The 17,725-nt window shown below is 49.8% G+C and overlaps 1 protein-coding gene across 4 annotated transcripts; it reads right to left on the bottom strand.

Moving 5' to 3' along the window:
- Nucleotides 1-5,953: 5,953 nt before the first annotated feature.
- TBL2 (transducin beta like 2) lies at nucleotides 5,954-11,902 on the bottom strand. Of its 4 annotated transcripts, none has more exons than XM_019988139.2 (7): nucleotides 11,710-11,902; nucleotides 10,064-10,194; nucleotides 9,624-9,808; nucleotides 8,847-8,998; nucleotides 8,401-8,527; nucleotides 7,902-8,054; nucleotides 5,954-7,665 (listed from the first exon to the last, which is right to left on the bottom strand). In XM_019988139.2, exons 1-7 carry the CDS (start codon nucleotides 11,837-11,839, stop codon nucleotides 7,203-7,205), a joined length of 1,341 nt encoding a protein of 446 aa, XP_019843698.2. In that variant the 5' UTR covers nucleotides 11,840-11,902; the 3' UTR covers nucleotides 5,954-7,202. The 4 variants fall into 4 exon arrangements, with proteins under 4 accessions (XP_019843698.2, XP_070636150.1, XP_070636149.1 ...); XM_070780049.1 differs by lacking the exon at nucleotides 11,710-11,902 and adding an exon at nucleotides 11,235-11,603 and having other exon boundaries at nucleotides 9,624-9,846; XM_070780048.1 differs by lacking the exon at nucleotides 11,710-11,902 and adding an exon at nucleotides 11,235-11,603.
- Between the last annotated feature and the right edge of the window lie 5,823 nt (nucleotides 11,903-17,725).

The following is a 17,725-nucleotide window of genomic DNA, read 5'->3' as shown; positions in this document are numbered from 1 at the left end:
GCGCCTGCGCGCTCCGCCCCAGGTGCCCCACCCTGGGCGTCCCACCCAACAGGCCCCACCCTGGGAATCTCCGAGTCCACTGGGCTCCCAAGCGGGCCAGGGTCTGCGGGCCAGCTGGCAGCACGTGTTATGTGCAGGGTGAGGTGCGAGGCGCTGCCAGTGGGGTCTCTGGCTCTTTCCCAGGACAACATCTTAATTTTCTGGCCAGGCTGCAACCATAATCTATATTTTATGGACTGACACCAATGTTACCGAGGTTCTACACTATCCTGTACTGCTATCCTGTTTGGGGCCCTCGCTCCCCAGATACACCAATGTGCTCCAACTATAGAGAATTTCACACCTTCAGTATGCCTTCCAACGTTTGCGCACCTCTGTTCTCACCTGGAATTCTCTTATCTCTTCTTGATGACCACTTACTCTTCCAACATTCAGTTAGAATTCCAACAAGACTTCCCCCTGAGATCCTGAGGTGCCACTTTGTCCATACTTGACACTCTACATCAATGTCTCATTTGATTCAGCAATCGTTGATTAAATGATGCCTGCACTGTGCAAGTTGGCATGCAAAGTGCTGAGGACAAAATTGGGTTTTGCTTTCAAAGAGCTTCCAGTTGAGCAGACCATGCAGACCAGAAAACAAGCATTTCAAATGCCATTTTATAAATGCTAGGTTAAAGGGAAGTACTGTACAAGGTGCTATGACAACCCTGATCTAGATGAAGAGTGTCCAGAGGCATCTGGGAAAAAAATGACCTTGAAGTTTAATTTTGAGAATACGGTAGATGCAATTGCTCTAAGTCCTCACTGTGTCCACAGACGCTGTAGATGCTCAATAGATGTTTGGGTGAATATTCAGTCTTCATTGCAGCTCCCTGTCTTCCCCTGTCATCCCAGGCATTCATGCTTTCAGTATGCAGAGAGGGCCCTGAAGCAACCACTTCAAGAAACAGAAAGGAAGCAGCTGACAGTTTGCAGTGCTTGGTAGTGGCCACTTCTTTCACCTCTAGAGAAACTTCCTTCTGTGTACCCAGAGAACTGTCTCACTAACCCCGAACTTGACATAGTGTCTATGACTGTTCCCCCTCTGTCATCCACCAATATCATGGCTCAATAAGCACATATCATCTTGCTGATGAGGAGCCCAGGAATAGTGTCTGCCCATCTGAGGAATGAAAGAGCTGAACTAGTATGTGGAGGGAAGGATGGGTCTGCTAATAGTGGGATCAAAGGTGGCACGTTTCTCAAAGCCATTGATTAAAAAAACCGAACCAAAGAGCTATCTTGAGTATCTGCTACATGCCCTACAGCGGTGGACACTGTGGGTGACGCAAGGATGAGAAAAACACACTCCCTGCCTTTTAGGTGAGGATAAGGAAAGCAACAGGAAAAGAAAACTCAAGGCAGAGCATGCTAAGTGTTGTGACAGAGGCCAGCTCTCTAGAATTCTCTGGTTCTCTTCTTAGGGCCCCCTGGTCTAGGCACACAGCCCCAGGAAGTTCTCTCTCACCCTGTCCAAGTCCTGACCAGCTCCCCCTCTGAGGTTTCTTGTCTATAGCTTCTCTGCTCCACAGCCCACTGCTCCTCCCAGCAGCATTGGCCTCCTGCGCCCCTCTCTCCTCCAGCCCATCCTGTCAGTCACCACCTTCCTCGGGCCTTCCCCGCTGTGAAGACCCAGCGAGTCTCCTGATTCCCGCTCACATTTGTCCACCTAGCCCTACATTCCCCACCTACGTCCCATCGAAGCTCTGTATAAGAGAGTGGTCAAAATGAGCAACTGCCAACTATTCCCCGAAGCCTGCACAAATGCCCTCTGTTGACATACTTCTCTTTAAAAAAGTCTCCCCTTAGGACTTCCCTGGCAGTCCAGTGGTTAAGACTGAGTTTCCAATGCAGGGGATGTGGGTCCGATCACTGGTTGGGGAACTAAGATCCCTCATGCCATGTGGAGTGGCCATTAAAAAAAGAAAGAAAAATTCTGATACATACCTGGCTGAATGTTCAGGAACTCACAATAAAATACTGTTTTTCATTTCTGATGTGTTAAGAAGAGTTTAGCTTAGTGAACTTGAAACTGCAGGGAAAAGATGAAGTGTGGTCAACAGAATGATTAACAGTGTCAGATGTGGGCAAGACGACTCCTCCAGAGGGACCCATCCTGGCCCTGCCCTGCCATGCCCCTTCCCACGAGGCACAGTTGCAAGACCAGGGAGATGTGACCACCTGGTGCAAACGGCTGCCATCCCATCCACCAGACCCTGGACTCCTTGTCCAAACAGATGCAAGCCTGATTCAAGGGCTTGTACGAGCCTTTCCCCTGGGTCCATCCTCACAGAGGTGGCACTGCCACGGCGCACAACCTGAGGCCTGAGTGGTTGTTGGCCAAGGGGCGGGTGTTTGTCTCGCAGGGATATGATGGCATATGAGGTGTGGGCTGGGGTGTCCCTCGAAATGTGGAAAAGAACCCGGTGGGAAAAGGAGAGCAGCCTTGATCATGGGACGGCCACCTCTGCCAACACACCGCAGCACAGACCTGAGTCTGAGAGTTCTAAATTTGAGCGTGGCCTTTCAGGATGCTGCATCAAGGTAGGAGGGCAGCACATACTGGAGCTCACCTTACTTTATAACAGGTAGTAACACTTGGACAGCATGTGGCTCTCCATCTGTATTCTTGTCTCTGGCTGTACACACATTGGTTAAAGGAATGTATTTTATTGTGTGAATGTATTTATTGTGAGTTCCTGCTAAAGCGCTTCAGTCGTGTCCGACTCTGTGCGACCCCATAGACGGCAGCCCACCAGGCTCCCCCGTCCCTGGGATCCTCCAGGCAAGAACACTGGAGTGGGTTGCCATTTCCTTCTCCAATGCATGAAAGTGAAAAGCGAAAGTGAAGTTGCTCAGTCGCGTCCGACTCTTCGAGACCCCATGGACTGCAGCCTACCAGGCTCCTCCGTCCATGGGATTTTCCAGGCAACAGTACTGGAGTGGGGTACCATCGCCTTCTCTGTGTGAGTTCCTAGATAGGCCTAAACGCAAAGATCTGGGCAAGCCTTTTATTGGTTATGTGTGTTGGGCAATTAGACTCCCTAATAATGCTGATGTCAAGGTTCTCTCCGTTGCAAGAGTATCCCAATTCAAATTGACAATCATACACAGGACTTTCTGGGCTCTTAGTAACTTGGTGTCCAGTGGTGGCAACCTCAGGTGTGTCTGGATCCAGCAGCTGAAACAAGCATCCTCAGCCTGCAGTCTCTTTGGCTGCTTTCCTGTTGGCTTCATTCTTGGGCAGGACTACACAGTTAACAACTTTACATTCTACTTACTAAGCAATTCTAGCAGAAAACTAAACATATTTTCACTTTTTTCTAAACTCCAGCAAAGTCCAGGAGTTTGCTGATTGGTTATATGCCTACCATTCTTACCTGGAGAATTTCATGGAGAGGAGCCTGGCGTGCTGCAGTCCATGGGGTCGCAAAGAGTTGGACATGACTGAGCGACTAACATTCACCTTTCATGGAGGGTCAAGGCCTATCCTCTAAAAATTGTAAAGATTCGGGGAGGTGGTGGTTCACCAGATAAACATTAAGATAGGGTTGTTTCCTGAGGCAGAAACAATAGTGAGATGGTAGGGATTGAAGGCTCAGCACTCAATGTGGGCCACTATTAACGTGAACAAGAAAATGCAAACACACTCAGACTGTGTCTGCTGAACAGAGAGCAGCTGGAGAGCACACTCATTTTCCTACTGCCCTGAACTCTGGGATCAGAATTGGAAGCTTGAAGAAAGCAAGCTTCACACAGTCACAGTCTCACAAGGCGTCCCCAGGTTTGTGTTTATGAATCATGCTTTCAGTGTCTACGGCTAATTCTGCAGTGCCAACCTGTGTCATCAGTGGGTCTCAGTCTCAAGAGCTGTGTGCTGAAACCAAGTCATGCTCACCTGGAAGACTCCCATTTCTGGAATTTTGTAGAGAACATGAATCCCAAATCACTAAGTTTCTAGACACATGGCCAATTGGGGGCACTGCTGGGTCTATAGCATACCATCACTGATAACTCAACACAACAGTGTGTGTTTCCTACTTACCTGCTGTAATCTCCAATTATAAAACATCTTTTAAAGACAAGTCTTATTACCTTAATTGAAATTGATGAAGACTATCAACAGACCTTCAGATGTGCACTTTTGCGCTTTAAGTATTTTTATTTTTAATGACTGATAAAAATAATCTGTATACCATTTTTTTTAATTTCCCCAAATTTTTATTCTGAAAACTTTCAAACCCACATAAATTGAAATAGTAATATTAAAGTATTAACACTGCCTTCACACACAAGGATTTTTTATCAAAAAAACATAGTGGCCTCTGGGCTACATGAATATCCAGGTAACTTTCGCCATGCTGACAGGGAAGCAGCCTCATCTTTACTGAGAGGAGCTGTTTTCTGTCCCCGGGACATCTCTGTAATGACTCTTCTATAGTGTTTTCATTCATTTTATTAGAAATTCATAGCCCTGGCAAGGCATGAAGGGCCAGATTTATTTCCATTTTACAGATGAGGAAACAAACTCAGAGAGGTGAAGTGATGTGTCTGTTCAACAAGTGCCCCGGCTGAAACTGGAACCAAAGACTTCTGACTTCAGTAACTCAACATCCTGCGATCACTGCCCCTCCTGGATATGCAATCAGAGCAAAGCCAGAGCCAAGCAGGAATGCAAAGTGTCTTAGTCTCATTCTTCTGACAACCAGAAAGCGAAGCTTCACCAGGACCCAGGTGCACAGTATTATCAGTCAGAAGTCTATTCTTAGGAACGTCAAACCACAGTGCAGAGAGGGTACTGACATTTCTGTTAGCTGCCTGGTTCGAATTCAACACTTATTGAGCGCTTACTCTATTCCAGGCAGTGTGTGTGGGACATGGAGCAAATCTGACAAGGATTCCTGTCACATTCCAGTGGCTTAATGAGCAACCCAAAAGCTGCCAATGAGAGACTGCTGGGCTGCATCCTGCCATTAGTGTTTTGTTTGGTTCCTACAGTGCTTAACATTTTTCTTTTTATAATAAATTGCCAACTTCTGGCTTCTCTGAAATGGGCAACTTCTACTGGATTCCAGAATATTAAGTCACAGCCACACCTGCCCCTGACCCAGGACAAAGGTCCTCTAGAGATGACTTCAGTTCCCACCTTTTCCTACTGTCTTTCACCCAGACAACTGTGGCCCAACTCACCTACTTCTATTACCCACCTGACACCCCTGAAGCCAACAAATATCCAAACAAAATAATTTCAGATAGCATTAAGTAATGCAAACTAAAATATAATGAGCTAATGTGATATGACTGGTGGAAAGGGCTACTTCAGATTGAGTGGTCAGGGAGGGTCTCTAAAGTGTAACTGAAACTGAGAACTGAATTATGACAAGCATGGCAAGTCTGCCAAGAGAAGGGAAAAAATGCTTCTAAGCAGAGGGAAGAACAGAGGCACAAGTCCCCTTTGAAGCTGGAAATAACTTGGCTTGGTTGGAGGAGTGGCACGGCTGGGAGAGTGGTAACAAGATCACAGGAGGAAGAACCCAGATTTCACAGGGCCTTGTATGCCACAGTGAGAATCTTGGATTTCATTCCGAGTGTGAGGAGGAGTCTTGGGAGGGTTTCTAACTTGGGAATGATGTGATCTGCTTTACATTTTTCAGAGATCACTCTGCTATGTACAAGAGTGACTTAACGAGGCAAGCCAGGAAGCAGGAAGGCCAATGAGGAAGCTACATTATAGTGGCCCTGTAGGTAACAGTGGCTAGGACCAGGATGGTATCAGAAGAGATGGAGAGGAGTAACAGATTCAGCATTTACTGCCATGTAACCCAAAGAATTTTCTGGTGGAGTGGATGGTAATCGTGTAGTAGGGCAGAGGGGGCGTAGAAAAGGGAGTAACTGAGGAAAACTCCAATGCTGTGATTTGTTCACATGTTTATATGAGTTGGGGGTGATTAGGGGAGGTCCAAGTTTTAGGGAGAGGGAAGAATTTATTTTGGATAAATTTTGCTGAGGCTCAAGTCTGCCTAGATTCCTCATTTCCCTTACCTCTCCCATCCAAGCAGTCCTCAAAGTCCAAAAATGTGAACTTCTAAATACCCAATCTATTCAATCTATCCCTTCAACGCCATTGCCTCTGTCCTGATTCAGTCCTCTCTCTTGCCTTGACTTTTACCACAGCCTTCTCCAGCTGTGAATAAACTAACAAAAATCACTTCACAGACTTGTGGACCTTTCGTCCACCAGCCATCTTCGATGGCAGAAATCATGTCTTATTCATATTTATCTCCAGTGTCCGTGCTGCACTGGGCACAGAATAGGCCAGCAAATGTTGGATGACCTGAAAAGAGGTTCTCCTCAAACAGGATATAACCTCCCGGAAGAGAAGAGCCCTACCTTGGGATTCTGTGATTCCTCCACCCAACTTAAAGCAGAAGCAGATATGCAATGTACCATCAATCAAATCCCAGAAGCTTAGCTTTCCCAAGAGATTCAAACTGCCCTGTTTGAGTCCCAGTTTTACTCAGTAGTTAATAAATGATATTCGACAACAGATAACAGATTATGACTCTTTTCCATTTTTCTTTCAAATCTAGGAAGGTCAAAAGATAATTATTCTCCATTTGACAAGTAAGAAAACTGAGGCACAGAATGAAATCCCGTAATTCTGGATGAAGTTAGGCGCTTTGCCTGGGTTAAGATCAGCCTTTCCCTGAGCCACTCCCCAGTTCTGGAATAGGAAGGAATCTCAGTCTCCCACCCCTGCAAGACTGCTGTTTAGCACTCAGGTCTTCCCTGGGTTTTGCCTCCTTTGGATAGCAAGGTGTGTTGTCCCAAGGTCAAAGACCATGTGCTCCCTCTCTTCTAATTACCACTCTCCTCCGTGCCTAGTGAAGAGAGACTCCACCCCTTGGGCCCAGGAAAAAGAAAAGCACCTTGGTCATTAGCCTGGGAGGTTGTTAAGTGGGCCAGGAATCATCACCAGTAAGAAGAGAGAGAGATCTGAGTAGGCCAGAATAGTTTCAGTGGGGAAAAGGAGAGAGAAGCTGCCATTAGGAAAATCAGGACACTCCTTTCAAAAGGCTTCCACTGGGGGAGAACCAGGCAAACGGCAGCAGTGAAGACGAGAGCAGGTCAGATCCTTCCTACTGTTCCTCCTTCCACAGTTATTTCTTCAAGGCCCCCAGGTTCTTCAGGGCCTCCTGGGCCTGCGTCAGCTGCTGCTGAAGCCTCTGGCGGGTGCTTTCGTTGGAGGCTCGCTTCAGGAGGGCCTGCATTTCCTCCACCACTGCCCGGTAGCCAGGCGTGTTGTGGAAGAGCCGCACTGCTCGGTCCCCACAGGATGCCAGAAGCCGGCCAGTGATGTCAAAGGACAAGTCACTGATACACTCCCCGTGGACCTGCTCGAAGCTCTCCTCCTTCTCACCCCGCCGGGTGTTGTAGAGATGAATACTGCTGCCGCTGGCCAAGGCCAAGACCTGGGCATCAGGGGAGAGCGCCAGGCGGCACGGCACGGTGCTCGCTTCTTCAAAGCGGCCTGTCCTCAGCAAGTAGGGATCCTGCTGCTTCTTGTACTCCACGTCTGTGTCCCACAGTTTCCACGTGCCGTCCTTGGAGACAGAGGCCATCCTGCAGCATGGAAAGTCAGGGCTCTAGCCTCACACACCCTGGAGGGGAGGGCGCTGGGACGCCACTTGGGACGCTAGCTGGGAAGCCAACTCCACTGCTATGTCTACTTTCTGCTGAGGGCCAGAAATCCCCCCACTGCACAGCTGCTGCACAGAATGGCCGGAGGCTCCTGGTTGCCAAGAGGGGCTGGGAGTCTTGGTAAGAAACTGGTAAGAACTCAGAGAGGATTCACTCACCTCCGGGAGTCATTGGAGAAAGCAAAGAAGTGCACGGCTGCAGAGTGGCCCTTCAGTTCAAAGGCTCGCACAACCTCCTGGAAGTCCCCTTTCTTCCCAAAGCAGACTTCCCAAACTTTTACATCTGGGGTGAAGCCACACGAGGCTACAAACCTGCCAGACAACCCAGGCTGCTTTAAAACTTAATTTTAAGGGCAGCTTTTTCTGCAGATCCACTAAACTCCTGAGAGAGTTCATAATCGTGTATCTAATAACACTGTCTTTTAAAAGTGCTTTTATACATGACCTCAGTTCATCCTCACAGCTATAAGATACACAGTACCCCTGCCCCAACCTTTTATATGCTTTAAATAAGTAGAAACTAAGGCCTTGAATCTAGATATCCTGATTCCACATGCCTGCTCCTTCTGCTACTTGAAGCTGGCTCTCTACTCTCTCCACCCTAGCCCCCAGCTCCAATCTCAGCCCACATCCAAAGCCAGAGTGCCCTCTTCCTTACCTGCTACAAGGGGATATAGCAGCATATGTATTGTTCATGTGGTTGGTGTTGATGGTGGACAGCACCTGGCCTTTCAGATTCCAAATGAGGATGGTCGTGTCACTGGAAGCAGTCATGATGAACTTCCCTGGAGGTGAGGGGGCGTAACACGAGCTGAGGTCAATGACCTGATCAACTGACTTACGAAGGCCTCTGCTGCCCTTCATATCATGCTCCCCTCCCGCACCAAGGGTCGCCACAGATAAGGATATGACTGAAGACTGGCGATTACCTGCCTCTCCTAGGGACTTGCTGTGGCTCCCAGGAACTCCAGGGGAGCCCAAACAAGGTCCCTTTTGTCACACCAGAACTGAGCATACCTCTCAGGCTGCATTCACTTATTCAGTGAATATAACAGTCCATTCCCTCTTGCCTGGGCCAAGCTCCATCCTCTGAATGCCTCTCACCTGTGTCAGCGATGCCAATGTTGACAATGGGTGCCTTGTGCTTTTTAGGAAAGTCCTCCGGGGTGGCCGTGAAAGTATAGCCTCCATCGTCTCGTTTCATCATCTTGAAGACACGGAGGGTGTCTCCATTAGCGAGCCAGACGATGAATGCTCTAGAAACAGGGAGCAGACAAGTCTCTCACTCCTTCAGACACAGAGACCTGTGTGTGTGAGGCCCTACGCTAGGCAGGCTTTAAGGAGAATCAAGATCTCCCTTCAGGACCTATAGTCCAGCCTCATAACCCTTAATTCAGAATCTCTTAAAACTCCTTAGAAGGTTAGGACTCTCATAGTTCTGGCTCCTTTAGCTTCTCTCTAGGGTTTAGAAAACCATGAGAGCTTCCAAGACTAATCTGGAAATCAGTCAGGCTTTGGTACTTCCCAAATAGGAACAGATTTTCCCTACTCTACTTCCTTGTTGCTGCTGCTGCTGCTAACCGTGACATCAGTCGTGTCCGACTCTTCGTGACCCCATGGACTGTAGCCTACCAGGCTCCTCCGTCCATGGGATTTCCCAGGCAAGAGTACTGGAGTGGGTTGCCATTGCTACTTCCTTGTTAGGTAGCTGCATAACCCTCCAGGGAGCCTCAGACAGTGTTCAAGCTGTCTGGATGTTCCCTTCTGCCACCACAAGGAAGACCCTGGGTCCCCCCCTCAGTATCCCAAACCAGGTGTGGGAAAGACCTAGGCCTGGGTCAGGGCTTCTGCAGGCACACCTGGGGCTCCATCCTGTCCCACCTGCAGTCAGGGCTGAAGCGCACCAGGATGGCATGGTCCAGTTCCACGTTGGCTCTCATGCTGCGGTGCTCCCGCTGCAGGAAGTCCTTTGTGCTCCAGATGCGGACGGTACGGTCGTCTGCACAGGTAGCCAGGTACTTGCCATTGCTGCTGAAGTCCATGCAAGTTATGTTCCCACTGTGGCTCTAGGGCAAGGGCAGCAGCAGGTATGAACAGGAACCCCCTGGGCAAATGCGGAAACCCGTGCAACCATGACTCAGGGACCCTGTTGCTTAGATCAACAGCAAACTCCTGATGGGACGTCAGGAGATGGGACAGGGCGTCTCCCCTGATCTGGGTCAGAGGCAGGGGAGTCTGTAACATGCACAGAATCCTACAAAGGAGAAGTCTGCGGGGCCATGAGTCTTCATATATACATGCTGTGCTGGGTACCCGTGTACCTTCAGTGCTGCAGCCAGAAGGCGGTGGGTGAAGTTGTGTTGCTGAGGCTTCTCCTTGCGAATCCGCTGTTGCAGTTTCTGCTTCTTGGATTTCAAGGACTTGTCAGGTGGACATCCGTTTGCCTTTTGGCCTATAAGGAAGGGCCAGGTCAACCATCCATTTACTCGCTCAGTCATCACTCAGTGACCACCGATGACTGGCCAGGCATTGAGTGGAGATGACCCTGTCCTCGAGAAGAGAGAGGAATACAGGGGAAAAAACCAGAAGCTTTGGAATCAGAGCTGGGTATGGACTATGTCTCTATCACTGAGTGATCCTGGGGAGGCTGCTTGCTATTAGCATATGTAACATAATCATACAGCACCCCACTGCACATTAGAGAAGGCACCCTCTCTGGGCAGGCGCAGCTCAGTGGGTTCACAGAAAGGCCAGTGGGGAGCAGATTCTTAACCAGACCTCTGTAAGTGAGGGATAATGTGCACTACAGAAGCTGCTGGCGCTGGTCTCAGGTTAAGTTACTTAATTGCTCTGGGCCTTGGCTTTTCTAAAAGAAAAGTTGAGAACTGGGTGAGATGATATATACAAAATGACAAGCACAGTACCCAGAACAAGCACGAAAAAAGGCTCAGAGGGAATCCCAGAGAGAACCGGGCAATGAGAGGTAGTCACCATGTGCTGAGCACGTCCCCTGTGCTGAAAAGGGTGCCAGTCATTTTTGTATAAAATAGCTAATTTAATTGAGAATCAGGACAGGTGCAAAGTGGGCATGTGTCAGATCACTACAGATGCTCCTCAATTCCTACAGGAAGAAAACTCCGGAGGCCACAGTTACAAAGGCAGATCTGCCCTCTGCTTGCCTCTCCAGCCTTGTCTAACAAGCCCACTTCTCTCCTCTCACATTACAGTCAAACCAAACACTGTTTCAGGACTCCTTGGCTTCCTGCACGTTGCTATTGCCAGGAGTATTCTCCTTCTCTTGGTCGTCCTGGCAAATCCTTACACATGGATCCTTGAAGACCCCTTCTTCAGGGTTCTTTACTTGACCCCCGCCCACCACCGACAAAAGCGGGGCTGACCACTCCCACCCGTGGGAGTACTACTACAGAGCTAGTACTAGTATTCTGATACTGATCTTTCTATGAAACCCACGACACTGTATTTTTCACTTACATTTTCGGATGTTCTTTTACCCGACAATGGACTCCCCAAAGGAAAAGACCCCAAAGCCTACAGGAGGTAGTAGGTATTCAATAAATGCTGTATGTCGGTAGACCAGAGCGTTCACAAATGGATGTCTCTGTCCCTTCCTCCTCGTTTTCATAAAATAACGAACAAGGAGCGCGCGGAAGAGTTTCCGAGCGGCCTCTCAGCTGTGCTCCGAGGGAAGGCGGCTTGGTCTCGGCCACGCAGAGAGAGCACTGCCGCGCGGGACCCAGGTTCTAATAGATCGTCCCAAAGGGGCGCGATGGGCCGGGCAAGGCGGCCCCTACTCTCGGGAAGGGAAACTTATGTCATAAGAGGAGAAACTGAGGCGGGGAGGGCAGGTCACTGACACCCCCACAAGCCCGAACGGTGCGTCGGACCCCCGAGAAGGCCGGGGAGCGAGGTCTCGCGGGTCGCCCCTACCCGTCCCCGCCACACTCACCGGCGGACCGGCCGCTCGTCTCCTCCTCCGCGCGCAGCCACCCCCGCGCTACCGCAGCCGTCGCCACGAGGGCCAGCAGCCCGAGCAACAGCGACAGCCCCATCAGCTCCGGCATCTGCGGGAGCTCCATGTCCGCAGGACCACTGCCACCTCAGCCTCTGGCCTGGCGGACGCCTGCACGTCTCCGCGGGGCCGCGCACGCACGCGGGGCGGGGCCCGGCCGCTGGCGCGTCCCGAGGGGCGTGGCCTGGTCGTTGGTGCGTCTCCAGGGGCGGGGCCATGATCATTGGGCCCCCGGAAGGGCGGGGCCTGGCCGTTGAGGCTGTGTGGTCGCGGAAGCGTTTCGGGGCGAGTAATGTAGTGCATGTAGTCCAGGCTCAGGCCTTCCCTTGACTACTTTACTGATAATCGTTAGTAAAGGCATTATTCCAGCCGTCATCACACTGGATCCTTTCAAGGAGGCAAGGGTCCAAATTTTACTCCCGTTCAACAGGTGGGAAAGTCTTAGCATTGGGAAATTCAGATGAATATTTACTGTTAATGAAGAAGGGAAAGGGTAGTTCTGGAATTAGTGGGTGGCACAGCCTCAGCAAAGACGTGAGCAGGAGGATGCTGTGCGGAGGCAGGGTATGAGTAAAATAAAACGCCGGTAAGGGAATTCCCTGGCAGGCCAGTGGTTAAGACTTCACATTTCCATCGCAGGGGTCATGGGTTGGATCCCTGGTCTGGTAACTAAGATCTGGCAAACCAGGCGGTGCAGGCAAGAAAAAAAAAAAGTAGCAGGTGAAATTGGAAGCTTCCCAGGTGGCTCAGTGGTAAAGAATCTGCCTACCAATGCAGGAGATGCAGGTTTGATCCCTGGGTCGGTAAGATCCCCTGGAGAAGGAAATGGCAATCCACTTCAGTATTCTTGCCTGGGAAATCCCATGGACAGAGGAGTCTGGTGGGCTACAGTCTGTGGGGTCGCAAAAGAGTCGGACACAACTCGGCAATTAAACAACAAGATTGGAAAGGTGTTTGAGGGCCTTGAGTGCTAGTTCATCCCAGTAAACGGTAGCCTCTGCTAGTCATTTCAGGGTGAAATAGATCAAAATTGGTATCTTGGAGATTCTATGGGTGGACTAGTGTGTGCCAAGACCAAACAAAGATAGAAGGAAAGCCAAGAGGTGGTTGCAAGAGTCCAAGACGGAGGTGATAAGAGCCTGGACTCGGGGGTGGCCGAGTCCACCTTCCTTCAGGAAGGAAGGAAGCTGAAAAGATTTTAATTTGGCTGTTCCATGTCTTATTTGCAGCGTGGGGGATCTTTAATTGCACCATGTGGGATCTAATTCCCTGACCAGGGATCGAACCCAGGCCCCCTTCATTAGGAGTGTGGAATCTTAGCCACTGGACCACCAGGGAAGTCCCTGGAAATATTTTTAACAACACACTTTCAATTTTGAAGTATAGATTCAAAAGGAGTTGGGAAAAAAAAAAAAAACAGGAAAGTCCATGGACTCTTCCCCCAGTTTCCCCCAATGGCAACATAACTATAGTGCAATATCAAAAACCAGGAAGTTGGCAGAATTTAGTCACACACACACACAAAAAGATATTCTGAAAGACTAATGATAGGCCAGACCCACTTAGCTGTAGAGGGAATGTTCCCAGAAACAAACGTGCTCCATGGGCCTCCCAGCCCCGCAACCCAAAACAAGTGGAAGTACCAGAGTCAGGGCTGCCAGATTCAAACGTTTCCCTGGCCACCAGGGAGCCTCTCCTGGCAGTGTGGGCCCTCAGGCTCTAGAAGGACCCTCCGAGCACAGAGGCTGCTGCAGAGACTAGAGGACAGACAGACTCACCCACAACCTCGGGTGAGGAAACAGATCCACTCAGAGAGCAAATGAAGTGGCCTCATTTCCTTCCCTTTTGTCCTTGGTGAGGGGAGAAGGGGAGACTGGCATTGACTCAGCTATGGGCAGTGGGGTGGGGAGGGCCAGAAGGGGGTCGTCCAGAGCATTCTGGGGCCTTTCCTCCTTAATTTGCTGTTTAGAACCGAAGGCCCAGTCCTGAACCACTTTCTCCACCACCTAGAGACAACTCGGTTCTTTTAAGAATTTCATTCACCAAGCATTTTGCCGATGACATTTGTTGATCCGGGAGCTTGCATTTCTTTGAATCTTCTCACATTCCCATCCCACAGATTAGGGGACTGATGCTCTAAGAGATGCTCACTAAGTGATTTTTCCAGAGGTGACAAAGATGAAGAGTGAACCTGGGGACACATGCAGGTCTATGACACTAATATATCGGTGTGGGGGACAAGGAGAAGCAGGAATAGGGCTCTGGTTTAGCTGAGAGTACAGGATTCTTTGACATCATGAACTCAGTTGATCCTTTAAGACAGATGATGCTATGAAATAATTTTAACCAGACCCCCCAAAAAACCCTAGGCTCTGGTCAAGTAACTTACCCCACATCAACAAGGAAGCCAGGAATCAAACCCAGAGTCCAACTAGGGTCTGCTACACTCCGAGATCCTTATCCATCTGACCTTGCCATGGGGCTGTGGTAACGGCCTTGTTTTTACCCCCAAGTGTCCTACAGCCCAACTGGAATCCAAAACCAACCCTCAGAAGGACAACTGGTGACACAAAGCGGAACGGGGGAAAACTGGGCAGATCAGGGAGGGGGAGATGGGTTCAGAAGGGCAGTGAAATTCAGCTGTACCTTTAAGGGTGGGCATTTAGAACAGGTGAAACAGGATAAAACAGAATTCTAGGAGGGAAAGTAAGGCATGAGCAAAGGTACGGCTGGAGGGGTAGCGGAGTCAGTCACAGGGCACCTTGAACATCTGCTAGAAACCTGGTCTCATCAGAGGCGAGCAAGAGCCAGAGAAGCAATGGAAGCCCAACTTCATTTTGCAATTGAAGATCCACCTGGCCTTGCTTGGTGCCTCCCTCCCTACCCCTGGCCTCTCTGTCAGGTAAAACGATACACTTCCTCATCGTAGTAAGTAGCAGTCCTCATCATTTAAGTAGTGGTTCTCAATGTGTGGGCCCTGGACCAGCATCATTAGAAAATGCAGATTCTTAGACTTCACCCCCCATCTGCTAACTCAGACACTCCAGAGGTGGGGGCCCAGCAAGCTGTTTATTTTTTAATACTTATTTTTGTTTTTTATTTAGCTGTGCTGGATCTTAGTCACCATATATGGGATCTTTTTTGCTGTGGCATGTGGGATCTAGTTCCCCGACCAGGAATCAAACCCAGAACCAAACCCCCTGCATTGGGACTGTGGAGTCTTTGCCACTGGATCACAAGTCAAGGCTCAGAAATCTGTATTTTAACAACTTGTTAGGTGATTCTGATGCCCACTGAAGTGTAAGAACCAACGATTTAAATTAACTTGAACCCCAGATGTAGGTTATTTGCAGCTCACAGACTCTATTACAGTGATTCTTAACCTTGAACATATACTGGAATCACTTAAAAAAAAAATGCTTATGTCTCCTTCCCACAGCCAGGTATTCTGATATAATTGGCCTGGACTAGACCTGCTCAAGAAGGTTTTGAAAAGGCCCAACTTATTAAGATGTACATTTAAGCTGGCGTTCTAGCTGCAAGGGATACCAGAGACTAATGCAGGAGTCTACGTGTAAAAGTAATGTTTGTCAGACCAGGGCCGTGGCCATGGCCATGAGATACTTACAAGATCAACTAGTGACGAGGGAAGGGGGCAGGGTACAACCATTAAAAAGATGACATAGCCACTGAGGATACAACAAAAACTGGTTAGAACCAACTAGACTCAAGATGGCAGAAGATTTAACCAACTTCCAGCGGACCTGGAGCCTCACAATACAGCTCACTCATTGAGATAGGTTAGCATATGCTACATGACAGACTCACCCAAGCCATGAAGTGGGCGGGATAGTCCAATTCCTGGAAGTCTCCACCCCTTCCCCCAAAACAGCTGGAGTAACCCTCCCACTCGTTGGCTTGTGGAATTATGCAGCCCATAAAAAACTAACCACCCCAGATTTGGGGGAGCTCTCATTTTCCCACTTACCCCCGCCCTGAGGCCGCTCTCACCTTCTGAGACAGACCAGGCAGACTGCATGCTGCCTAGGGAATGTGTGCGTGCGTGCGTGCGTGCTCAGTCGCTGAGTCGTGTCCAACCCTATCCCGTGGACTGTAGCCCACCAGGCTTCTCTGTCCATGGGATTTTTCAGGGAAGAATACTGGAGTGGGTTGCCATCTTCTACTCCAGATGGAATGTGTACCTCTCTCAGTAAACCTACTTTCACTTTACCGGGGCCGCTCTTGAATTCTTTCCCGAGCAAAGCCAAGGACACTCACTTGGGGGTCTGACCCAGAGGCTCACCCAAGCCTGGGACATGACCGTCTCCTTGTGCCCCATTTTCCTGCAGCAAACTGGCCAGACCTTGGTAACACACCAGAGGGCAGTGGGGACTGGGGAAGAGCTGAAGACAACTGTTTTCCGAGGGCACAAGTGTCTGGATAGTGGTGCCCTTCCTGGGCTTGGGGAGCATGGAAAGGTTCAGGTTAGAGGGTGAAGACTGTGAACTGTAGTCTTGGGAATGCTGAGCTGTTTTGGCTCCTTCAAGGTTAACGGAGCTGTGGTACATTCGGGGAGGGGGAGGTTAGGGTGTGGCTCTGAGAGAGGGCAGCACAGATTCAGGAGAGGAAGCCCTCAGCTGAGAGGCTGGAGGCAATGGCAGGGCCTGGAGCTTCCCATAGCGTGAGAAGGGAAGTGGGCTGAGGAAGGGACCGGGGGTGAAGCTGGGGGAAAAGGCTCCCACAGCAGGATCTGGAAGTCACTGCCAGCGGGGAGGAAGGAGAGCCTGGATTTGCAGGAAAAGAGTGATTCAAAAAGGAGGTCCAGGGGACTTCCCTGCTGGTCCAGGGGTTAAGAGTCTATGCTGCCAATGCAGGAGGCCCAAGTTCAATCCTTGGTCAGGGAACTAGATCTCACATGCCGCAACTAAAGATTCCACGTGTGGCAACTAAGACCCAGTGTAGCCAAATAAATTAAAAAAAAATTTTTTTTTTTTAAAGAAAGAGGTCCAAAGGCCCCGGGAGCACTGCAAAGTGGTTGTTGGATTTGGCAGTGAGGGAGCCAAGTGACCTTGGAAAGAGCAGAGTCAGGGCAGGGGTGAGGCTGGGGTGGAAGTGGGGAGGGAGGAGGAGCCCAAAGGCAGGGGCTGGAGGCAAGTGGGAGGGGAGGAGGGGGAGAAGGCAGGTGTAGACTCTCTTAAGGGAAGGTGGCATCTAGAGGGGGACACAGGGTCAAGGGGATGTCCTCTGGGGACCTTTCTGGCAGGATGAGTGAGTGAAAGCAGCAGAGCAGAAACTCCCAGGAATTGACCTTTCTGAGAGCCTATAAGCCTCTGTCTGCAGCAGCAAATAGCACCTAAAGGCTGGGTACCTCTGTCACCTGCTGGATAGTGCTGTGCTTAGTCACTCAGTCATGTCCAGCTCTGTGACCCATGGACTGTAACCAACCAGGCTCCCGTGCCCATGGGATCTCCAAGCCAGAATACTGGAGTGGGTAGCCTTCTCCAGGGGATCTTCCCAACCCAGGGATCAAACCCAGGTCTCCCACATTGCAGTTGGATTCTTTATGGTCTAAGCCACCAGGGAAGCCCAAGAATACTGGAGTGGGTAGCCTTTCCCTTCTCCAGGGCATCTTCCTGACACAGGAATTGAACCGGGGTCTCCTGCATTGCAGGTGGATTCTTTACCAACTGAGCTAGCAGGGAAGCTCTACCTGCACAGTAAAAAGTGGCTAAAAGTAAGACAGCCTGGGTGAGCAGCTCGCGAACCATGAGAACTTGGGCTAGCTAATTTCTCTACGCCTCAAATTTTCGGTTGTAAAGTGGGGACCATAGTAGATAGTAATCATTATGACAACTCTTCCATCAGATTTACGCCAGGGACTGTGGTAAGTATGTATATTTACTCTGCAGTCCTCACTGCAGGCATACTGAGGTAGGTGAGATGAGAATTAAAT

This window comes from Bos indicus, chromosome 25 (genome assembly GCF_029378745.1).
Source record: "Bos indicus isolate NIAB-ARS_2022 breed Sahiwal x Tharparkar chromosome 25, NIAB-ARS_B.indTharparkar_mat_pri_1.0, whole genome shotgun sequence".
Lineage (NCBI taxonomy): Eukaryota > Metazoa > Chordata > Mammalia > Artiodactyla > Bovidae > Bos > Bos indicus.
Note: the sequence above shows the minus strand (reverse complement) of the source record. Positions and strands in the feature narration are given on the sequence as shown.

Coding starts and splice junctions, on each gene's coding strand:
- TBL2 (XM_019988139.2), bottom strand. CDS start 11,839: ATGGAGCTCCCGCAGATGCCGGAGCTGATGGGGCTGTCGCTGTTGCTC. Junction 10,195..11,709: donor GACGAGCGGCCGGTCCGCCG/GTGAGTGTGGCG, acceptor CCTTCCTTATAG/GCCAAAAGGCAAACGGATGT. Junction 7,666..7,901: donor TTCTCCAATGACTCCCGGAG/GTGAGTGAATCC, acceptor TCCATGCTGCAG/GATGGCCTCTGTCTCCAAGG.